Here is a 25,692-nt window from a genome sequence, read left to right as displayed (position 1 = left end):
TTTATGCAAATAAAATGTTATAGAAAATGTTATTCATGGATGTAACAATTATGTTTTCGTTTTGTGAAATATATTCCACAAACTAGATTAACCCACTTATCTTGCGGTTTGATTGGATGGGGATGACTTCATCATTTAGTAAATAAGAAAAAAATAACTCTTTTGATCAAGATGACCTCACCTGCGTAGAATACCAAAAATAGAATAATTAAATACCTGCATACGGACCAAATCTGGTTGTAATCGAAATAAGTAAGTAAGTATTTTATGCACGTCATGATAAATGCAGAAAAGTTTCCAATGCCAAGGTTATATCTGATACCTGTACATAGTCAAGTTTAATTTTAAAATTTTTGCCATGTATTTATTTGCGTTTGTGTTTGAAGATATGCATTATAACTCATATTGAGCACATCAAGCTTTTTGTCCTAAATAAGTACAGTTATTGCAAGTTTGCACTTTGCAACGCTGCTGTACATAGCTGCATGTATGAAGAAGACAAAAACTAAGAGATGTCAACCATTATAAAAAAAGGGACAAATTTAAGTTATGTAAACTGACTAAACTCTGCATAGAAGATGGCTACTTGATGTCATGACTATTCATACATACATGCATTTTATATTTCTTTTTTTGTGGATAACTCCAGGGACCTACCTAATCATGCCGATCGATGTATACACGATGATTCACATTATACGTTATATCAAATTATAATGCCATATTGCATTAATCATATAACTATCATAAGATTAGTGGAGTTTAATTGTCATATTAGTTAGACTATACTTTAAGAGTATGGGGTGTTTTACATACCTAGATTTTACTCCAGCATGATAGAGGTTCATGGCGAGATACTTTTGACTTTGTGTTGTGATTAGGGACGTTAACTGAGGCTCATACTTGTAGGACTATACTGTGATACCAGCTAGAACAATGTGTCCTACAGAAATACAAATTATCTATCTCTTTTCATTCATAATATTTTGTATTGATTGCAAACATAGCAATGGAAAAAAAACATGGTTTATTCCTGCAATACCATGAAGTCAAAGACTAAGGTTGTTACATCTATTATGCTAAAATAAAGAGTGTGAATTCATTTAAAATAGTATGTTTTGTAAAGACATACAGTGTTAGAAATTACGTACATCCCTCTTATCAACTTTAATTTTAGCTGTAGGAGGAGTGTGCTACTTGAACCTAAAAAGTACCCCTGGGCAGTCTTAACTGTGGTTACCCCTGGGTTAGTCTTAACTGTGATTACCCCTGGGTAAGTCTTAACTGTGATTACCCCTGGGGCAGTCTTAACTGGGGTTACCCCTGGGCAGTCTTAACTGGGGTTACCCCTGGGGCAGTCTTAACTGGGGTTACCCCTGGGCAGTCTTAACTGTGGTTACCCCAGGGTTAGTCTTAACTGTGGTGACCCCTGGGTTAGTCTTAACTGTGGTGACCCCTGGGTTAGTCTTAACTGTGGTGACCCCTGGGTTAGTCTTAACTGTGGTTACCCCTGGGTTAGTCTTAACTGTGGTTACCCCAGGGTTAGTCTTAACTGTGGTGACCCCTGGGTTAGTCTTAACTGTGGTGACCCCTGGGTTAGTCTTAACTGTGGTTACCCCAGGGTTAGTCTTAACTGTGATTACCCCAGGGTTAGTCTTAACTGTGGTGACCCCTGGGTTAGTCTTAACTGGGGTTACCCCTGGGCAGTCTTAACTGGGGTTACCCCTGGGCAGTCTTAACTGTGGTTACCCCAGGGTTAGTCTTAACTGTGGTGACCCCTGGTCAGTCTTAACTGTGGTGACCCCTGGGTTAGTCTTAACTGTGGTGACCCCTGGGCAGTCTTAACTGTGGTGACCCCTGGGCAGTCTTAACTGTGGTGACCCCTGGGTTAGTCTTAACTGTGGTTACCCCAGGGTTAGTCTTAACTGTGATTACCCCAGGGTTAGTCTTAACTGTGGTGACCCCAGGGTTAGTCTTAACTGTGGTTATACCCCGGGGTCAGTCTTAACTGTGGTGACCCCTGGGCAGTCTTAACTGTGATTACCCCAGGGCAGTCTCAACTGTGGTGACCCCTGGGTTAGTCTTAACTGGGGTTACCCCAGGGTTAGTCTTAACTGTGGTTATCCCTGGGTTAGTCTTAACTGTGGTGACCCCTGGGTTAGTCTTAACTGTGGTGACCCCTGGGTTAGTCTTAACTGTGGTGACCCCTGGGTTAGTCTTAACTGTGGTTACCCCAGGGTTAGTCTTAACTGTGATTACCCCAGGGTTAGTCTTAACTGTGGTGACCCCAGGGTTAGTCTTAACTGTGGTTATACCCCGGGGTCAGTCTTAACTGTGGTGACCCCTGGGCAGTCTTAACTGTGATTACCCCAGGGCAGTCTCAACTGTGGTTACCCCTGGGTTAGTCTTAACTGGGGTTACCCCTGGTCAGTCTTAACTGGGGTTACCCCAGGGCAGTCTTAACCATGTTAACTGTGGTTATCACTGGACTGGTCTTAACTGGGGTTATAATTACAATTCATCATTTTGTTCTGTTGTTCAAAAAACAAGGATACTGTGCAGATCTTGTAATTTGACAGAATGAAAATGTTAAATATCATGAATAATATGGTACATGATGTCAAGTCTTCTTTCATTCTTTTCAGTTTGGATGCAATGTCTTTATATATTTAAAACTTTCCTTCTTGTTATAGGAACTTTTTTTCTGTTTTCTCTTTTTTGAATTTTTTGTTCTATACAAGCGGTAAATATACATTATGTGTTATTTGATATCTTGAAATCTTTTATAAAAGTATTCTAACCAGTAAAACAAGAAATTACAGTTCTCCCCAGGTCAGAAAGTTTATGGCTTGACCCGGTAAGAATGTAACTCAAACCCAGAGAAAAATTCAGTAATACTGCTTTTTACAAGCTCCTAAGTAAATAAAAAGAATAATGCATTTTAAACTATAATTAACTTTCATACCTTACATCTTGTTACACTTATATATATATATTAGCACGGGATAAGGTATGCTCTGTGATGGACAAAAAAATCAAAACAAAAACCAAAAAAAATTCATTGAAACAAGAGTTCCATGATCACTGTGATAAATAATTTCATATAGTTCCTATCTGACAAATTTTTAAAATGTTCACAGTAATAAATTTGGAGTCTTCAACTTGTCCACTAAAAGTTGGTTGATCACTGTTAAAAGTTGGAATTAAATGAAGTGGAAAATAAATTAAAGAAAGGGACATGACTTGAGTGTGGGGTTGTCTTGTCATGAGTCATGGCTTTATCAATGTTTAGCTTTACAATGTCTCCGTTATCTGGGGCCCTGTGACTCAGCACTGATGTTAAAGCCCTATGTTTGTTCAGCATTGTCCACATGGGTTTTAATTTAAAAAAAATTAAATGATCTTAGTTTCATTTAAGGTAATAATTGTGTGGTCATAATGTGTTTGGGAAATTCCAGTCAATGAAAAATGTATAAGAATTCTTTGTCATGCCTGAGCAGTCAAGTAAAACATGTGCATTTAAATTCCAAGGAAGTGTGTTATGTTGTAATTGAGTGATTTAAATTCTTCTTACAGGAAGTATCGAAGGACTGCATTGTGAATCTTGAAAAAAAAAATGAAGTCAAAAACTATTACACCAAATGGTGGCATGGGTGAAGAATCCCATGGGACTGACCAATGACTAGATAGTGGTGTGCCGGACACTGGTAACCATGACAACCAGACCACCTGTTGCCTAGGTAACAGAATGACCAACAGTGTGATGGACCTATCAAATCACGCTGGACAGGTAGTCGGTAGCGAATTTGATGGAGATGGATCAGAGGAGAGTTTACAGTGTGAGGAATTATCAGATGCCAGTCCAGATTGTGGTTGGATTTTACTGGATCAGGATGTCCTGGCATCACTTCTGAGGAATGGCCTGGATAAGGTAGGAAGTCCTTAAAAGTGGGGTACATTTTCTGTATATGACAGTGTATTATGGATGAGGTTACAGCAGCCCATTTCAGTCTGATAAAACTATGGACAGTGTATGATTTTACACTAATTTAATTCTATACATTAAAAGCATTGTACTTTGTTGTATGATGGAAGAAAATATATGCTCTTCAGTGTAAGTCTCTAACCATGCTATCTCTTAATAGTTTTAAAATGTGTTGACCATAAGATGCATATTCATGTCATTGTATGGTCTAAACATTATATACCACAGTTATCACAGAAAACCTTACTTAAACACACAAGTGTAAGGTCTGAAATAATACAGGCATGTGTATAAACATTTGGATTGAATATCTGGTCAATTGTCATCAGTTAAGTTAATGATTTGCTTTCAACTTGGAGGCAAGATTTTAGGTCACTATTCAAAAGAGCTCTGCAACAAGTACCCACCTCCCCTCCCCAGGCCATCAGAATCATAAAACAGAAACACTCCCCCCCCCCCCCCTTCAGGCTCAGCTTCATACCCTCAGCAGACTAAGCTTAAAGCGAGCACCCCAGACATACTAAACCCCACCCCCTTCAGGCTTAGTATGTGTACCATCCTGTCTGGGTCTGGTTCAGCTTAAAACTTACTTCCATCTGCCATCTAGTATGGCTTAAAACAAGCACTGAACCCCCCTCCCTCAAGCCAATACCAGTAGGGGACCAGTTGAGACTTTGTCTGGTAATGTTACAGACAAAAACACAGCACTAATCTCTTCATTGACATAGAAATGTTATAATAATGTAAAGTGCATGTTGAGTAAAAATAGCTTTCTGCCACTTTTGATCATATTGATGAGATCTAGCTGAAATAGTAAACTAAATTGAAACACCATCTTGCTGAGCTGCATCAGTTTCTCTTAGTACATGTATAATGTCCATAGAAGATGGAGAAATGAGTTCTAGTGAAGACAGAAATGTAGAATTTCATGCATTATAAAACATGTTTGCACTGGTAAAACATCAGAATTGTTAATTAGATTTATGCATGAACATACCTGAATTTTGTTTATGATATAAGCAAGTGTACTGGTTTGCTCTTTAGTCAGATTGTTTTATATATATGCATGATATACCTGGTATGTGATGAGTTTATAAATGATATACCCGATATGTGATGAGTTTATAAATGATGTACCCAGTATGTGATGAGTTTACAAATTTTTACAGAGCATATATTGATTGTGTTGATGGGAAAACAATTATACAAAAAAAAAAAAAAATGAAATGAAAAGATTTCTCACAGTTGAACCATCTTTTAATTATGCATTTCTTGCATTATTATCTATCCAAAGGGACCAAAGAAGTATGTAGATCTGACATATATCCTTAAATATCAATTAATTTAATATATTTTGAAGATGTCAAAAATGCATTTGTGTATAAATTTTCTAAAATGATTGAATGATGTGAAATTGTACATGTTGAATAGATTTTAATAAATTTTATTTATTTAATTTTTTTTTTAAATTTTAATGAGAATGATTAAAACAATCTGACATTTTGATGGAACATGTATTGATGGACAAACTGTTAAATATTAGATATTGTTCAACTTCATATAAAAAATTATTCACATGAACAAAGCTTTGTGATGTACATAAAGTTCCTTATATTTTGATGACCTCACTCAGTAAAATCCAGACTTAATTCATGAGATTGGATGTTAAAAAGTCCAATAATTCGTCATACACATGACCCGTTCAGTAGAGTATTCTGTTAACACTGTGTAAATTTAGCCACAGTAATGATTTTTGCTCAGGGCTTACACTTTTTATCATTAATGGGAGCTATTATGTTTACAAAACAAGAAATATTGATAATTTCAAAGCACTTTATTATTAAACATTTGTCTGCATCACTCTTTCAACATGTTCAACCTTTGAATCAATTGGGAAGGGGGGGGGGTCATTCAGATCAAGGGAGGTCACTCAGTCAGTTGTAGAAGGATTATCTCTCTGTATCACTCTCTGGGAGATTTACTTAAGCTATGAATTGAAGGGGTGGGTGGGGCACAGGTCAAGGGAGATCACTTAGCCAGTTGTAGGGGCACACGTCAAGGGAGGTTACTCAGCCAGTTGTAGGGACACAGGTCAAGGGAGGTTACTCAGCCAGTTGTAGAAGGATTATCTCTCTGTATCACTCTCTGGGAGATTTACATAAGCTTTGAATTAAAGGGGTGGGTGGGACACAAGTCAAGGGAGGTCACTTAGCCAGTTGTAGGGACGCACGTCAAGGGAGGCTACTCAGCTAGTTGTAGGGACACAGGTCAAGGAAGGTCACTCAGCCAGTTGTAGGGACACAGGTCAAGGGAGGTTACTCAGCCAGTTGTAGGGACACAGGTCAAGGGAGGTTACTCAGCCAGTTGTAGGGACACAGGTCAAGGAAGGTCACTCAGCCAGTTGTAGGGACACAGGTCAAGGGAGGTCACTTAGCCAGTTGTAGGGACACAGGTCAAGGGAGGTTACTCAGCCAGTTGTAGGGACACAGGTCAAGGAAGGTCACTCAGCCAGTTGTAGGGACACAGGTCAAGGGAGGTTACTCAGCCAGTTGTAGGGACACAGGTCAAGGGAGGTTACTCAGCCAGTTGTAGGGACACAGGTCAAGGGAGGTTACTCAGCCAGTTGTAGAAGGATTATCTCTCGGTATGGCACTCTCTGGGAGATTTGTGAACATAAGCTTTGAATTAAAGGGGGAATGGGACACAGGTCAAGGGAGGTTACTCAGCCACTGATCAGATTATAGAAGAATTAATGTTTTCAATAAATTAGATAATACCTGGAGAAGTTTGTTTTCTCTCCTGGGTAATTTAACCTCAGAATGGCCTGGAGTTTATTTGACTCCTGATGGGTTATAATATACAGGGGGAGGGGTGACTCATTCTGTGTTACTTTGTGTGCCAGAGGCTCAAAGAATTACTCTGTTATCCAAGGTACACACCAACAATGATGAAGAAAAATAACTAAAGTGTTTGAAATACAGAAACACATTTATCTGCACATTGTTTTTTTTTTTTTACGTGTAACTAATTTTTTTTTTTGGTAGGCAAGAATTTCAAGACCTGCTAAATAATGCTGAGTAATAAATGCAGTAGATTCATGAAAGCAGTATATATACGTGTAATGTTTTGTCTTAAGAGCGAAGGTTTTGTAGAAAATTTAAAAAATAATGTTCAGGAAGAGTGAACAAGGCTGACTTATCCCCCCCCAATCACCTTGTATTCTCCAGTGAAGTGTGACTGCAGACATTCCATCAGAATTCGTCATATGTCATCGGCCCATTACATTCCCTGTTCTTCTACTTGTTCAGTTTTAATTACCAGTGATCAATGACTTTGGAGTTTAGAACCACAATATACATAAGAGCGAGCCTTAGAGAGAGAAACATGAAGACCAGTACTGCTACATCTCTGAAGGTCAAACAGAAAAACTCATTACTAGTCAATACATGTCCTTTTATTATTTTTTAATGAAGATGTGGAAATCAATTATGAAGTCATTTGGAAAGAGCACTGTGTTGTCACTTAGAAAACAAAAAAAAGGCAGCTTGACGACAGCTGAGTCATTATAGTGCAATGTCTTCGTTGGCAGCTAGTTCTTTGATTGACCCCCTAGCTTAACACAATGTATTCCATCAATGTTCACAGTCCTCTTATATAGTGCAGACTGGATTACAATTAAAACTGGCATAATAAAGTTCATATCGGTGGAAGATTTGTCTAAATACTAATATTATTATAATTGTTGATTTTTTGGGTCATTTTAATATTCTTTTTTACCTAAATTTGATTTGACCTGTATACATATATATGTGTGTGAGTTTTTTGGAATGGTTTAATTGACACAAAGTTTTCTCTTCTCCTCATCATGATCATGCTCATGTACATTTTCTGATATCACTTGTATTTTGATAAGTTTTAAATGTTTTGCTGATCACCCGTATATATTTTTGTTTTAGAATTAGAGTGTTTCTGTCATAATTATGGTCCTATGTGCTGGCATCTCACCTGTATAATATGTCAGTTGTTGTGTTTTATGTCGGGTGTACCTGTATAATATGTCAGTTGTTGTATTTTACGTCCCGCGTACCTTGTACCCCAAGTGTTTGAGGGGGTCCTAATGACTCACCAGACACCCTGGCAGAATCCAAACACTGACAATGATAATAACGAATTAAAAAAATAGCAGTTTGTTGGGATAAAGCGTGTATGTAATATTTATAATCTCTAACATTCCTGGTTATTTAAATGTTGGTGCTTGTATAGAATTGTGGTGTTAAAGTACTGTTGCAGCATTTATCGTGGAGATGTATCTTGCTTGACAACAAGGGTACACAATCAATGTGGGAATGATGTACCCACTGTTACCAGGCTGATGTCAAGGTCAGAAGGAAGGTCATCTGCCACGGAACACGAGTCAATAGACCCTCTCCATGAAGAGTCAATCAAAGCTTTCTGTATCAGTTTATTTAGTCTGATGGTTGCATATTGGAAACATTGTCATCTGTGTACATCCTCTAGGTGTTTTAACATTTGATTTAAATAAGTTTTTTTTAATGCATTTGATAAATTGCATCCATTATGACACATTAGCATTATCATCACCTGGCACCTTGATGTGAAAACCCAGGACAAATGTGTCATACCTAGATATAGATTCTGACAAAACTAAGGGTGGAATTTTTAGTCAGATACTAATCAAAACTGAAATCCTAAAATGTTGAGTGCAGCATTAGGTCATACCCATATAACAAGCATTTATTTCATATGTCAGCCTATAAGACAATAAGTTAGATATGTATGATATATATCACTGTATATGATCTGATGATCAAAGTGATCATATGAGCACATAATGAGAAAAGTAACTTTTCAGGGACAATAGAATTGTGAAAATTCATTGAGTGATTGATGCTGATCGAATTATAAATGTATCATGATTTTATGTAATAAGTCAAGGTCAGCTGCATTCCAGCTTCAATGGTTTGTTGTAGAATTGGACTTAAGATAATTCATATAATTTAAATCAACATTCACTGCACAGTCCCAGCTTCATTGGAAAGAGGGGGGGGGGGGTGTTATCAGGTTGTTACTACGTTTGTTGATGTTAATGATAATTAACTGTTGTGGTAATTACATCATCTTCAGAGGTACAGGAGGTGAGTAGTAAGACACGATCCAGATGTTTATTCAGTGGTTACTCACCTGTTTACAGCAAAGGATACGGGTGACACAGAGTATTTAGATATCTTATCTCAACCCTGGGGTTAATTCCTAGACCTTTCAATTACATCAAGTTAGTGACTGGAATTAAGAGCATGTCATTGAACATATTGAATAAACTGTCAATAAGGAGCAACATAATTAATAATATGTATTTACATGATACAAGTTACAACAGGCAGTAGGAAAGGAAAATATATATGGCTGGAATGGAACTAGGGAACCAGTTTATAGTCAGTTGCTGTACCGACTGAGCTAATAATTAAACTGAGATTCACCAAAATTGTTTGTTGACAAGTTCCTTATAGTATACAGTGATCATGTTTTTTATTGCATTGAACATTGAGTTTGTGTTCAGACTCGATCCATTCATAAAGTAGTTGTGGGATATGTACAGTAGTACTTGCTGAAAACCTCACACCATCATATACTAAACATCAGATATATATGCCATGTGGTCAAGTTACTGTGGTCAAAATCCTAGTTTTAGTTCAATGAATTTTAAAATTGTTGTACAAGGTCTGTGATTTGGTTGGTATAACAGAATTGTTTTAGGAAGTGGATCCTAAATGCCTAGGTGTAATATTCTCAATAATGTATTTGATTTCAGGGTACTAAACAAACATACAATTCACAAAAAATTACAAATAAATACAGAACGTAAGATGATTTCATTTTCTCAATTCATTTAAATAACTTAATTCAGTTTATCATTTGTTTATGGAGATACTGTAAAATCACATATTTTCGTGGGGTCAAATTTTCATGGTTTGAGTAAAAACTCTTGGTTCGTGGGGATTTGAATTTGTGGATGAAGAATTGTTGAGAAGTTATACTGAAAGGAAAAAGAAACGCAGGGTAAACTTTTGAGGTGAATTAAATTTGTTTTTCTTAAAATACTTTTTAGTTTTCCTATCTAACTTTTAAAATAATCTTTCAAAAAGATATAACCAAATTCTCAAATGATTTTGTGTAATTATTCATGAGTTATTGAAGCTCAAATGACGATACCTCCCAAAAGGGAAAATCGAAAACTCTCATAATCTCATTATCTTCAATGTCCATCTCGTGCATTTGTCAGAGTCTTATTTCTCCTTTGCATGGAACTTCATCAGAGTGTTTATCTTTCAAACCCTGGCTATATTTAGCATGGATAACCACGCAAAAAAATAAGTCAAACGGCGGAAGCGCATGCGCCAGTGAGAGGAATACAACAGTAAGTTGACTGGCTCAAAAAACCAAATTGCGGAATTGTTTTCTTTCAAATTTCGTATGAATGTAATGATTATAATCGTGTATAGCTATAAATGGCTGTTTTTGTGGTAGTAAGGTGGCGATTTAAGAGATGGCAGGACGAATAACCCACTCGTAACATGGCTCTGTTTCGCGTTAATTCATCGTCACGGTTGATTGAAATGCACTCCAGACGCTCTCTGACAACGGCTAAAAAGTTTTATGGGGGAAAATTTACAAGAGACTGCTTAGTAAACCGTTGTTGCCTTTTTCATTAATTGGGCAATTCGAAAACAAGACCCCATTGAACTTCCGTAAACTATGCCAAGATTGCAATAAATTCATAATGTCTCTTAATATTGAAAGACGATGTGCATACCTCATATGCATCAAATAATGCAACAAGATTTGTGGACAAACACGTCGTTATCAAATTGCACGTGTTTTGGGCTTTTTAGTGTTTTCCCTACGTGACGTCATAAATTTTACGGTTGGGTAATTCTGAATACTGATTTTGATGCACAGTAACTAAATTTCCCATCTGACCAATTTTCGTAATTTTCGGTCAAGTGGTCAAATTTTTATCGACAATTATGCTACCCTGCGTTTCTTTTTCCTTTCAGTATATGTATGTAACATTTTACATTTTCGTGGTGGACATGAATTCTTGCATCTTTTCATACCTCAAAAACACCGAAAAAATTAAGCCCCATGAAAATTTGTGATTTCACTGTAGTGTGTGCTTAAGGTAGGAATCTTCTCATTTTTCTAATATTTAAAATTTAATGAAATTTTCACAGAATCAGTGAAATTAAATTTGACCGTTTTATATTATAGGCAAGGTCAGGTCAAGGTCATTATCTTTTTCCTTGACATTAAGAATAAAAAATAACTGTTGCCAATCATGTGATACCTACTTCTATTTCAAAAGTTTAATGATTGTTCTTTTTGCATAAAAACATATTACTATATCTGGTCTATAGCATGATATTACAAAATTTACATAAATAATTTAACTTAACTGGATATTGGCTAATCCGAATTTTCTCTGTTTTTCTTAATTTTTTAGGATATATTAGATATTTTCATATGCTTCCTATATTTAACTTTTTCTTATTTTCACATATAATAAAGTAGTCTTATAAATGTACAAAATGATACAAAAACTAAAAGTTTTGATCGTTTACTTAGAGAGAAAAAATACTTTTTATGGATTTTTGGCTCAAATCTGCACTTTGACAGGAAGCGTTTAAAAGCTAATAAAGTTCTAGTTTGTTTGAAAAATCTTATTTATTTGATATATTTTGAAAGTTTAGTCCCTCATTATTAATTCAACTTACATTTGAAAATTTCTCCAAGTCTTTGATTGTGTAAAAGTTATAACTAAATTCATTGTTCTATTATAATTTTGAGAGGCAGAAAAGAAGATATTTTCATACGCCACCATTCTGCCAAAAATATAGTCCCTGCTAGTTTTCAAACGCAGTTTACCATTTCTATTTAAAGTTGTATAATTGTGACGAGGAAAGAAAAATATGGTCTTTTAAATTCCTTACACTTCAATATATAAGACATATTAGCAAATATACTTTGAAGGTTTCATCTAGCCAGAAACCAGAGAAGAATCCTACCTTAAATCCATAACTGTTGTACTAATAGAACACCAGTTTTTGAAAGTCAACCCAGCAGAATATAATGTTGTATCGGATTGTAAGAAAATCTGACAGAATTTGATGAGTATCATAACCTTTATTGAGATAGGTTCTCCTTCTAGTCCCCATTAATTACCAAACAGGATTTTTTCCCCCTTTATTTGTCATGGAAATTAGTAAAGCCTTGTTAACTCTGAACAAGGAACTCTGGTAATTAAGTCAACAGCTTCTATTGACCAATCATATTAATTGTCCAATAAAATCTGCATATTCCCTCTTATCACCTAGCAACCAGAATCTGGCTGATCCTTTGGAACTACAATAAGACCATAAAGCATCGCTTGATTAGATTCTCTGGGGTGTCCTTATAAGTTTCATGACTCTGGGATTACGATTTTGTCATAACCGTATTAGTGTCACAGTACAGAGCTATAATGTGTGGTCAGTTATCGTATATGGTTTCTGGGACATGGATTGATTAGTCCATTCTACTTCAGTTCAACTTAATTTAACTTTAAATTCATCAACAAAAAAGAATTACGTTATATAGAACAAAATTTGCAAAATAAAATATAAGATAATCTCTTTAACATGTTTAAAATGCACGTTAACTTTGATGACAAATTATCATAAGAAACTTCTAACGTATTTAGGGATGCTTGAGGTAACCAGTTGAAATTTACATCTTTATCTAAAGGAAAGAAAAATTATCATGTTTATAATTAAATAAGTCTAAAAAAAACAGGAAATTTAATTGACAGAATGTTTTATTTTTCAGATTCTGCTGATTGACAGTCGGTCATTTTTGGAGTACAACGATTCACGTATTCAACAATCTGTAAATCTCTGCTGCTCTAAACTGGTAAAGCGGAGGCTTCAGCTGGACAAGGTAATTATGTCTTCTATGACTGAGCCAGTGGCGGATCCAGGAATTTCGTATTTCTTAACCGCCGGGGGGGGGGGGGGGGGGGCACAGTAGAAGGAAGGGGGGGTGTCGGGGCAGCACTGAAGCCCCCAGAAGGTCTAGGGCAAGGCCCTAGTGGGGGTCTGGGAAGGTGACAAATTCTTACAAATAAGAGATGTTTTTTCCTTGATTTTAGTAGGATAATGGACATATTAAAAATTTATATTCAAACAGGAGGGTGCATGCCTGGCACGCCGGCCCTGGATCCGCCATTGCAAGTTACTTGCTAGTGATGGGGTATTAACGGGTCTACATGAACAAAACTGAACAGTCTAGCTGTCATAAACTTCTCTGCTTAAAAGTCAAAAAATACAACTTCAGATTGTTTTGTTCACTTTTATTGGAAAGAGATATGATATTAGTAGTAGTTACTAGTGTTGGCAACGAGTACCCGGTTAACCGTCGAACGATGCGAGTATAGGTTAGTAAAATTGCTAATCGGTTACTCGGATAGAATGCATCTTATAAGGTAAATAACTTAAAATTAAAATAAAATGTTTATTTGTTTATAAGCGTACAAATAAACATTTCTCTATTTTTCTTTACCGTTAGACTTAATTATCTATGGTTTCACTAATACGATTGATTGGTTTTCACAATTAATTGATATAGCTTTAATTGCCAGAAGGTAATACAACTTTTGAAGACCCAAGTTATAATTACCTCATTAAATAATTTAACAAGATGCCGCCAAGGACATGTACATGTATAGCTTGGAAGCATTTTAAAAGAACATCTGATTCCATACCTGTAAAATGTAATTAATGTGAATTGGATTTATCCTGACTTCAAATTTCTAAATAACTATTCCCCTTGATCGTGACATATATCGGGGGTTGAGGTTGTGTACAGTGTGCTGAACGCCATCGTAAAATAGCGTGAAACATTGAATATTTATTTTTCTTCTGATTTATTTAATTTTTTATTATAATTATATTTAAAATTCCAGATATGCGTGCGTGTTCTTTTTAAGTTTATAAATAAAGTTATTTCACAATTCCTTTGTGTTTTATTAGAACCGATGAGTAATAGATGAGATATAAATGATACATATTAATAAATCATCCGAGTAACCGGGTACTCGATCGGAAGATTGAGCGAGTAACCGGTTACTAAAAATCGTCCGATTTGCCAACACTAGTAGTTACCGTATAAGTTTGCGCCTTCAAGTGACCTATTAACCTCTCTGTAGGGTATCTAGAGAAAACCAATTAAAAACTTATATGGCAAGTCACATGTACCATAGCACTCTCAGATTTCCTAATATGGCAGGAAGATAATGTACAAGTTCCAAAAACATTTCCTAATATGGTTTGTCAGCTGACATACATGTAATTATAGAAGCACGCACTATACATTGTTTATATATACATGTGTATTACATTTTATTGAGCATTTTGCGCACTTGCAGTCAAAAAGCGACATTGGACAAATGTGATGCAATGAGCTTGGATCTTGATTTTCTTGAACTGCTGCAAAATTTTGAGTGGGACAATTCTATCGGAAATCAAATGCTTTCACAGATTGGCCAGTTGATAGAGGATGAATTACGGTAAACAACGAAGTAAACGTGTTTGAAGGTATTGGGGATTTATCTCTTACGCAAGCAGGTTTTCATTGGACCCAAGAGCCGGTTACACCCGAGAGTGTTATACAGCATTTGGACCATTCTGATGATCGATTTGGGAAGTTTTACGATGACGATGATATGGAAAACCTTCTAAAGTCTACTGAGAGTAAAACACGAGAAAAAAACACAAGTTGGAGTGTAAATAAAGTTTTTTTAAAATGCAATTCAAGGTTCCGCCTATAGGTTATGAGGGCTCCGCCCATGGGTTATGGTGTAGATAACTAATTAACAGATAAAACATTAGAAAAAATGTCGACCTATGGTACATATCATGTTTAATTAATGTGTAGAAAAAGAATACTATTTACGTTTACCAGTAATTGGGTACTTTCATTTTAAAATTGTTATTCCATTGGCCTTTAAAGTTGAAGGATTATGGATTTCTTATTAAAAGAACTTTGTACCCGCTAGCCATGATGTGAATCATTTCTATGTGTACTTAATGCTTTAAGCAATTTCTTGGCATGATGAATGAGATTTCAGAGGTACTGATTACACAAATTACAATGTAGTTCTAAACAAAAGTTCAGGATATAAAGCAATAAGTTTACAGGAAATCAGGATGGGAGATTTGTTTTTTAAATGGGATTTAAATCCTGGACAAACTTTAGGTATAAACAAAGTCTAAGCATGACATATGTCTGTTTGAGGTTGTGCACAGTGTGCTGATGATTCAGAGGGGATGGTATAATCTCAGCTAGCAATGTCTTACTACCTCAGGGGTAACACCAGTAAGCCTGTCAAGGTCTATGTCAGAGGTCATGACCTTATAAGCTGTCAATGTCTTTCCTTGTCTAGGGTTGTGACCCTATAGCTAGTCTTGTCAATGTCTGACCTTGTCAGAGAGAGTCATGACCTTATAGCCTGTCAATGTCTGACCGTGTCAGGGGTTGTGAACCTATAGCTTGTCAAACTGACATAAATGGCTGTTTTCAGTCCAGTATATTTGACTTAATGTGTAAAACTGCAAACAAACTCTGAATTGACCATGCAGTCTCACTCCTACAAATTAATGCCTGCTGATTTTTGTGTAAGACATACTGTTCCTATAGCAGGAGCTCCCTGTAGATAAGAGTCAAATCCTTCTACCTGTCCAATTAAGGTGTATTGATTCTGATTCTGACAGGTAATCTGTTTAATCCTAGTTAATTAGTTCTCAATAATCACAACCCCTACTTAACATCATATATCATTTTATGATGAAGTTTGAGATGTTAGTACCTTCATAGGCAGAAGATCTCATATTAATTCAGTCTTGTGAAGGACTATAAAGTATATTGTTTGTCTGTGGATTTAATTACAGAAAGTTATCTTAATTACTGTTAAGATTTGATTAAATACAATATACGTTGTAGTCAAGTTGTAGGTTTAACTTACAAAATATTTAATTCAAGAAATCTATTTTCAATCTGATGCAGTTCCCCAAGGCTCAGAGCAATTGTTATCTGAAAATGTTAATGAGAACTAAATTAAATTCATCCCTTCTAACATGTCTAATGAAATCAGCAACATTAAAAACACAGCAGATTTTATGTGTAGGAACATCCATTTCTGTGAGCATGGTGACAAATTTTCCTGAGTTTAGTTTTCTTCACTCGCTCCAAGACGATTGGATTTCTGTGAGCTTTCACTGGTACACTGCCCCAGTTCTTTTTCCAGCGATGATTCACCAGTTTACTGTTAATAGCTATTGTTTTCTTGGAGGAAACATATTTTTAAAATTGAATCACAATTAAGAGGCAAAAATCGATAAGAACTGCAGAGTCTTAAACTGTGTTGTCTTCTTAAGTCTTTGAACTTTGGATTTTCTCCTTGGGTGTTGGATTTTTTTTTTTAGAAGTTCAGGAAGTTGCCATGTAAATAAAATGGACTAAATTCATAGGGATACTGTAGAATCTCTTAATTTCTTAGAGACAATTATTCAATGAAAAATTATTGGTCTAAGGGTCCCGGGACTTGATTTTTTGGTTAAATTAGGGCTGAGTTGTGCAATATTTGAATTTTTTTATTTCGTTGAGAACAGGAATTTGTGGGTCCGATCTCTTTATCATGGAAGTTTCCTATTTGTGAGTTGATTCAAGGTTCAAACTGAAAGCCCACTGGGCTTGGGTTGAAGTTGAGTGATTTTTCAGTACTAAGAAAAAAAGTGGCAGACCCTACAATTGGTTGCATGATTAAATTCAAATTAAATTGATTTAAGGTGACCTTTAGCATTTTTAGGGCATAAAGGTCTTATCATCATTCAGGATACTGTATAATTACATCCTTCCAAATTGTTTGTGAGTAACATATTAGGAATTATTACAGATATGTTAAGACATCAGTGTCCAGATATAGTCTGAATCTGAATCAGCAAGCCTCCCGTAGGAAGGGGAGCTATATTAATCGTTATGTAATGACTTGTTTTGGCAGGTGACTGTCTCAGATGTATAAACCTACTGTACAGTAGATATATTAAGCACATAGTAGCTCCCATAACTCAAGGTCAAGGTCAGAATACTCAACAGAGTGACGTATTTGTCATCACTTTAGTGACACACATTAATCAGCAGGCTGCTAGATCAAATGTAGTAGATTTAACTGCATTGACGCAAAATAAACAAAGGGGTTAGGACACGGGAACAGCTTGTAAGGAAGCCACTGTAACAGTATGTATCCTGTATGATTGTACTGGTGTTATAATCCCAGTGTCAGGACTGGACCTGTCAGCCTCATGTTATAATCCAGACCTCAGGGTACAGGGGTCAACTGTACATTAACTAAGAGTCAGCTGATATTTATTGACTGAGTAACAATTCATGGATTGACACAGTACCTTAACCTTTAATAGCAACCCTTGTAACCTAGGACAGGTGAAATATCTATTGATGTATATTTCTCATTCCTCTCTTTGTTTTTATACCTGTAGTACTTTATTATCAACAAGAAATTGTATTGAATACCAGATGAGAGAGGATAGATACACTGCTACAGGTGTGAACAGGTGTTTACCTGTATTACCTGACAAAGAATGTGATTCAGAACTGTGTAGCGGTACACTACCACATGATTTTGAATCATTATTAGTTATGAAGTTTTTCATCAATGGAATGTGGGAGGGACACGCTCTAGTGATGAATTCCCTTTTACCATGTTCACGGAATGCGACATTTATAATTAATACATTCTGAAGTCAGATATTGTAGCACATGTATTATTAATGTAAGTGTGGCATGCTTATTGTTATTAAAGGATATATAGCCAATTTTAAAATCAAACAGTTGGACTGGATTTATCAGGGTATCAATATTTGCTTAACTCTTGTATTGTTGTACTTAAAGTCTTAATGTACACTGTACATTGAAAAATGATTTTTTTTTATATTAATAAGTTTGTTTAAGTGATATCTAAGCATTCTGTTTAAGAAAATCCCCTGCTGGTGATTGGCAAGATCTACATTTAAATAAGTGTTTCTCCAAGAAATATAGTATACATTATCATTGTTGCATTATATTGAGGGAATTAGTTTTTTTATGGTCAGTTGGCAGTTATGAAAATGTTGTATATTTCAGTCTAGTGTGGTAATTGAAAAGATCTTTGCAGAAAGATAAAAACTCAACTGCATGACTCTTGGACAGTTTAAAATAAATGTCAAAATCGAGGAAAATTAAAATTAAATTTTGTTAACAAAAATTCAAATTTCGTTAAAGTCTTTTTAACCCCTAACTTTTTAATTTTTTTTCAGGTTCACATCAGTGACCTTGTGACCCAGACCTGCCACATTGACCTTGAGGAGTACTCGGATGTGATCGTGTACGATCAGTGTACTGAGTCCCCGGAACTCCTGACTGCCGACAACTTCCTGTCCATTCTGCTGCGGAAACTTGTCATGTGTTCGACCTTTAACAGTGTATCCCTCCTCAAAGGTAAGAGGACTCGGGTGTGGATCCTAAAACTCTACTTATAAAGGCAAGAACTCAGAGGTGTGGATCCCAAAACTCTACAATAGTCCTATGTAATTACTCTTTTAAGTGATAATAAATCAGGGTATAGATATATACTGAGAAGTGACTTTTAAAAAAAAATTAATTTTTTACATAATTCTTGTAAATTAGTGTGTGATTGATAAAGGGTTATATTTTTACCATTTATTATTGCAATAGGTAAAAACATGTATTTTGGGGCGATGATCTGAACTTGAACTCTCTTTCAAAGGAATCCTAAAAGAATTTACAAGAAATAAGAAAAAAAAAATTGGTTATTAAATTTATTTTCAAAAGTTTCTATTTATTGCTTTAAAAAATTTTAGGAAAATGCAGTTATTAAAATTATTTTTAAAAAGTTTTAATATTACTTTTGTGTGCTAGAAGAAAATGATTTTTTCTACTGACAGCAAGTATTCCCTGACATTAAATTCAGTAGAGATGAGTCATTGATTGTTTTGGAGCTGTTTAATTAAACACAGTCACGCCGTAGTCAGGGTTAACTTTATACGCTGTTTTACTGGGGTTAAAATGACCTTGTCTGCCGTCCTGAATTCTGTCATATGTCTTCATCCCTAATTCTTATTAATTAAATTTTGTATGACATAATTTTTAATCACACTGGTAATTCGTGAAGGAAAACTGTGGGGAAAAGGCCACTGAATTTGTAATTCAATTAAATTAAGGTCCTTACTGGGTGAAAAGCTGATATAATTAATGTCCATAGCTTACTTTTGTGGTGACACAATCTACAAAGATAGACAAATGATTAAAATTCTTCATGCTGTATTCGCAGACTAAATAAGGAGTCGGTAGAGCCATTTTATACCAGCCTCTGACTAAGAACTAATCTTAGAAATGACTGAGGCACCCTGTCACATTATACACAGTGGCCAGTGTTAATCACAGTACGGCCTCTAATGGATTAAAAACAGCACTATCCCGACCAGGCATTGTACAGTCATCACAAATATTTGTCTTATTAGTCCCCTAGAAAGAATGCTCTTGTTTAAATGCTGTGTAATGTTCAATGTATTGCTTAATCTGGTCCGGCCCTGAACTTCCCGGACTGTAACAGTACTACACCTGGATTACAGATTTCAGGTGAGAACAGGTAGATTAAGGTCAGACCACAGGTATGTGTGCCAACCACAGCTGATTGATTCTCCGTAAACCCCTGAGTTCAGCAGGCGGAAACAGATGAATCCACAGGCCGTGACATAACATTGTAAAATAATCCTTATCTTATTGTCACATGCTTCTCAGAAGATCCTGAGTAAGAAATTTCGGGTTTTTCCCTGGCTATAAATAGATAAATGGACTGTGGGAAGTTCCCGTTTGTCCTATATATTACCTTTACTCTGGTTTAAATGCCCAATACCCTTCAAGTTGGGAATTTTATATGGTATAAATATAAAACGTGAATTCCACCACTGTTTAAAAATTAGAACTTACAAGTACTTGTCATTTGAAAGATGAAGTATGCCCTATCGTGCTGGAAGATATGGGTATGAAATATCTTTTAAAGAAACTAGGTCATCTGCAGAGGGTAGAATCCTTAATTCTCTGTGTGGGTTATGTAATATCTAGGAGTATTTCTTAATCTCTTGTCTGATTCATAAGCATTGTAAGAAAGAACTTTCAGGGGGTAAAATGCATCAAGGTGTATATAGCCATCAAGTTCAAATTTTAACCTTGGGTTTTTCTTTGTAGTATTCCAATGCAAGGACATTAGGTTATTGTATTATTGTATTGGGCTGATACATTTGACAGCTAGTGTTGAAGTTTATTGTATTTCTTTAGATTTTTTAAAGCCCTTTGTCACTGTGTGTGTGTGTTTGTGAGTCATAGCCCATTAACTAGTCCCCAGTTACCTGGTATCCATCACAATAAGAGGATGGTGAGATATGATTGGATTTCATGCTGTGGGAACATTAGAGAGAGGAATATCTGGGAACATAGTTTTTATACAAACACACCAGGTGACATGCCTGTGAAGCATTTAACTGGACAGCCCCCATAAGGTTTTGAATTTCCTTTCATCATTAGCGTCTTACTTCCATGACAAAAAGTCATTTCCTGGAAAAAAGGATTATTCCGTAATGTGGGTGCAAATTTTGAATGTGTTCTTCATTAGTATCTCAGTTTCTATTGATGGGGAGGGGGGGGGGGGTTAACAAATTTCTCCTTTTGAGAACGCCCAGTTCAAAATTGAGCTGGCAATTTGTTAAACTTGTGAATTGAATCTATGATAAAAGAGACAAGTCCAGGATGCTTCCTTAAGACTCAAACAGCTTGACATAATCCTTCAGGATATTGTCCTAGAGATGTCCAGTAACTTATTGTTCTACTTAAAAGCTCAGTAAATGACCATGTGTATATTTACAGTCATGAACTCATGATCCCCAGGAAACAGTCAGCCACAAATGGTATTAATTTAACGTTGATTAAGAAGGTGAGCTGTAAGCTTTGTTTGATTGAATCAATAGGTTAATGATTGGGGACAATTAAATCTGAAGCTGCTGTCAGTAGCATGGAGGGTTTACCACTCTAGAGGGGGGAGGTCAGGGACTGATTTCCCAGTAGTCTGTTAGCTGATGGTCAGTTTATGGCGGTTTTAGTTCTTGGAAGAGATTTGGTCCTGAAATCATTAGGCTCCCAGCTGGGCTGTATTAGTCACTGAAGCAGAAGATAAGAGTATGATATGGATTATTTATGAAATCCATAAGTACTTTTACCTATATGTGGTGTGATGCATTTATCACTTTGTTGAAGAGAGTCAATTTAAACCTGAGGGGAAAGGACTGGGAATAAAACTATCTCCATCGACTTTGTTAGATGTAAAAGCTGAATGAATTTTTCATCTATTTTATCCATTGATTTTTTCCCCTCAATTCATCAGTGTAGTATCATAATAATGACTATGTATCCAGGGAAAAAATTCAATTATAAGTAGCATGTAGTATCTTTATGTTTAATCAGAAGAGTTAAACAGAAAATTATCTTCTTAAAAAGTAAACATTTTGGGTCATTATTGAGTTACAACAAAAATACGTAGATTGATCGAGATAGAAATTCTTGTGACCTTGAGTTTTCAGGAGTAACCTTGCTGCAGAGCTGGAGATTTTTTAATGAGGCTGAAGTGGTTGTGAGTCCCTGTAAGATTTGGCATTATTAGATACACATCTTATCACAATGAACCACATGCACTGAAGTCTTGGTTTCTTTTCCTTCCTAACTGCATCTGACCTAAATGCTGCAGGCTACAGTTTTTTATTCACTGCAGCACATTAGTTGAAAAACAAACAAAAGCTCTTGATTCAAAAAAAAAGTTGGGGGGGGGAGGCTGGGTTTAGTCATTTTGGCAGAGCAGTTAGTGCAGGAGTTGTATTGGAGGGACTACTCATTACTACCCATCATTGATGGTGTGTCAAGATAGAACGGAATCTTTAACAAGTGTTTGTATGCTAGTACAAGTGCACTACTAGAGAATTCAGAAACAAGTACACGTATGATCATCATTTTGGATTTTAGATAAAGGTTGATGGATTGTACAGTTTAGAGGGGATGTTTGAGGTTTAGATCTCCTAGTGGTTCCTTGTATACCAGTGTATTGTCTCTGTGTCTTGTTTCCAAACTCTTTCTTTAGAGACTGAAGTATTGGGGGGGGGGGGGGTACCTGCAAACTCTACCTCCCTGCTGAGCAGAAATCTGCTCTAACCCTGATAAGAAAATATTTATCAATAGCTCACCATTCATTCAGGATTGCACCACGTGCCAGTTACGTAATGCCTGTCTAAATCAGGCAGACAAAATATGCAAGAGTCCCTGAAGGTCATTTAAGGCCGTTGATCCCCTGGGGCGGTGATGGTCCCTATAGTGAAGGAGAGGTGGATCACAGGGGGTGTGTTAACAGATTATTATACATGTAACATATAATCATACAAAGAAAATTTTTAATTCTTTGAATATGCTGAAAAAAGAGCTTGTATGCTATTCTTATTAATTTTGTAGAAAACAATGTGTGAATTAAAGCGCTTAGAAGTGACCTCTAATTCACATGGAAATTTAATTAGAACGGACATTTACAATCATTTCCTGCTATGTATTCATCATGAAATTTTGTAATCTAATTAATAGGATGTTATTGATTACAAAGGGATACAAAAGTACAGGAATTAATTAAAGTATGACACACATATTAAAATGAGATGATGGTTAATTGCTTTTGGCTACAGAGAGATTTATGTTTTAAATCACTGAAAGTTTTTAAGTAAGTAGTGTCTGTACAATACAAACACAGCGTGAGAGGCTGTGTTACATAATTAACGTAGATCTCTGCTCCCCTTGTCGGGGCCTCACAGTAGTGAATGAGTCATTCCATAACACAAGCATATTGATCCAACACAAACAAAAAAATGGGATTTCTACAGTACCCTGGGAAAATTCAGGGTCGGTGTGAGGGGTAGTCCAGCAGTGTGGGGGACAGTGGACGGATTTGTGGGAATCTTAGCAGCTACCCTAATCTGAATTACCAGTGTAAGGACCTCACCGTAGTTGCAGGAATTATTATGCCAAGTCACTCCGAGAGATTAAGGCGCATTACATACATGTATTAGTAATTTATTAAGAAGTGACGTCAGTATTAGCAGAAAAAAAATCAGCTGTGAAGTTGAACACGGGGATTGCTGTATTTTGGTTCCTTTGTTGTGTATTAAGGATGTGAAGTGAGTGCTCAGGGGTTTCTGGTACTGACGTGGGTTGATACACCTCTCTATACATCCAGTGACTGCCTCCCCCCGGACCCAGGGGTCACCCTGTCACTAATGAATTACTCTGTGTTACAAATTAAAGGAATCGGGCTGTGGATTTCTTATCTTACTGTCTGATTGTGAATAAAAAAAAATAGAAATGTCACTCCAATAAATGATCTGCTTTGAATGTAATATTTAAAATGGATGTTTTATCACCAATGAAAGGTAGCTTAAAATGAGATTGAGGTTTTTATATTAGTATTTTTCCTTTCACTATTATTAATATGTAGAGAAATAATTTACATAATTTACTTAGTAATTTACTTTTTTAAATTTTTGTTTGAATATAAATATTTTGTAATTTTACTAGAATAATTATTGTACCCTATTTATCAAATAGATCGACAAATACACTCAAAACGCTTAAACAGTTCACCAGATATGATATACGATTTTGTTTCATTTAATTGTTTTCTTAAATAATTTTTACAGCATACTTAACATTTACTATCTATATTACAGGTGGTTACCTGGCGTTCCAGGCCATGCACCCATCTCTGTGTGAGAACAAGTCCAGCAACAACTACAAATGTACCCCCCTCACCTCTCTCTCCCAGCCCTGCATGCCCGTTGCCAACATCGGCCCCACTCGGATCCTCCCATTCCTTTATCTCGGATCACACAGAGACGCCATGTCTCAGGAAACTATACAGGTCAGTGCTCTATCTCAGACACCATTGTCTCAGGAAATTATACAGGTCAGTTCTCTATCTCAGACGCCATTGTCTCAGGAAACTATACAGGTCAGTTCTCTATCTCAGATGCCATTGTCTCAGTAAACTATACAGGTCAGTTCTCTATCTTATATCACACAGAGACACCATATTGTCTCGGTAAACTATACAGGTCAGTGTTCTATCTCAGACGCCATTGTCTCAGGAAATTATACAGGTCAGTTCTCTATCTCAGACGCCATGTCTCAGGAAATTATAGAGGTCAGTGTTCTATCTCAGACGCCATGTCTCAGGAAATTATACATACATGTCAGCTCTCTATCTCAGACGCCATTGTCTCAGGAAAATATACAGGTCAGTTCTCTATCTCAGATGCCATGTCTCAGGAAATTATACAGGTCAGTGTTCTATCTCAGACCCCATTGTCTCGGTAAACTATACAGGTCAGTTCTCTATCTCAGACACCATATTGTCTCGGTAAACTATACAGGTCAGTTTTCCATCTCATAGCCATGTCTCAGGAAACTATAATAAAGGTCAATTTTCTATCTCAGATGTGATGTCTTCAGGGAATATTTAGGCCTCTTTTGAATGGAAACCTCATTATTGGTTATATGCATCTTTGTACAACTTATTTAAACACCTGACCATTTTTTAATGCAGAAGCAGCCTTCTCAGTCATTTTGGGAAGAATATGACAAATTTGATCATGTTGATGTCTTTAAAAAAATTGAAATTAAAAAAAATAATTTTGGGGAACATTTTAACTGAGCTCAGTAGGATTACTTTAAGGTTTACAATGTCAATTGGCTTCATTTTTGATTGAGCCAAGTTATTTCCTTTAGATGAAGAACCAGATTTCCTTAAACTATAACTTTACAGTTTTCGCCCTGTACATGTAGCCATTAAAGTAATGACAGTCAGTTCTCTCCCTTATCTAAAGTACTGAAGTTTTGTATGAATAGTGATGAAGTAGGAAGTTATAAACTCTACTGAGTATATACATGATATAGTTGGCAAATCAAGATATGACAATGCCTGTACCAAAGCCATTTTGAGCATCTTTTTCTGCCAGCTCGCAGAATTGATCTACTTGACTGTAATTACACTAATTCTTTATCAGACCTGATTAGTTTCATTTTTATAAACATTTTAAAGAGACTAAATTTTCAAAGATAATTTTTCTTCTTAAGGACTTGCGGCTAAAAATTCTCGTCCAAAGGACTTACTGTAAAAACATTTTATGTAAAAGAGTTGATTAATTTTCAATAACAGAGTCTACATAGAAACTTTAGAAAAGGAAAAATTCCCATTTTTTGCAATTATTAAATTCACGATGTTTTTCTTAGTGAGATTAATTGTTATGGATTCAGAAATACCGAGAAGAGAATTAATAATAAATAAGTTCTCCGAAAAAGATATGTAGTTTGATACTGGTAAATGATTCATTCAAATTTTATAAAAATTATTATTCAGTATATGTAATGAGCCTATATGTGGGTGTATGAAAATGTTCACAACCATTGTCCGTATAAATACTACTGGAAATCACAGAGAT

General features: G+C 35.9%; 1 protein-coding gene across 4 annotated transcripts in view; it reads left to right on the top strand.

The window, feature by feature from the left end:
* The first annotated feature begins 95 nt into the window (after positions 1–95).
* Positions 96–25,692, top strand: part of LOC134263059 (uncharacterized) — a 37,899-nt gene continuing 12,302 nt past the window's right edge. Inside the window, exons 1-5 of one of the 4 annotated variants that reach the window (XM_062745364.1) lie at positions 96–252; positions 3,577–3,931; positions 12,869–12,979; positions 18,409–18,589; positions 23,923–24,113. In XM_062745364.1, the coding sequence (XP_062601348.1) occupies positions 3,749–3,931; positions 12,869–12,979; positions 18,409–18,589; positions 23,923–24,113 (666 nt within the window). In that variant the 5' untranslated portion in view covers positions 96–252; positions 3,577–3,748. Of the gene's footprint in view, positions 257–3,576; positions 3,932–12,868; positions 12,980–18,408; positions 18,590–22,953; positions 23,626–23,922; positions 24,114–25,692 lie in introns of those variants that run through there. The other 3 variants (XM_062745363.1, XM_062745365.1, XM_062745366.1) reach the window with 3 other exon arrangements.

The sequence above is a fragment of the Saccostrea cucullata genome, unplaced genomic scaffold, assembly GCF_032062105.1.
Source record: "Saccostrea cucullata isolate Sc308-1 unplaced genomic scaffold, CSIRO_AGI_Scuc_v1 ctg1666, whole genome shotgun sequence".
Classification (NCBI taxonomy): Eukaryota; Metazoa; Mollusca; class Bivalvia; order Ostreida; family Ostreidae; genus Saccostrea; species Saccostrea cuccullata.
Note: the sequence above shows the minus strand (reverse complement) of the source record. Positions and strands in the feature narration are given on the sequence as shown.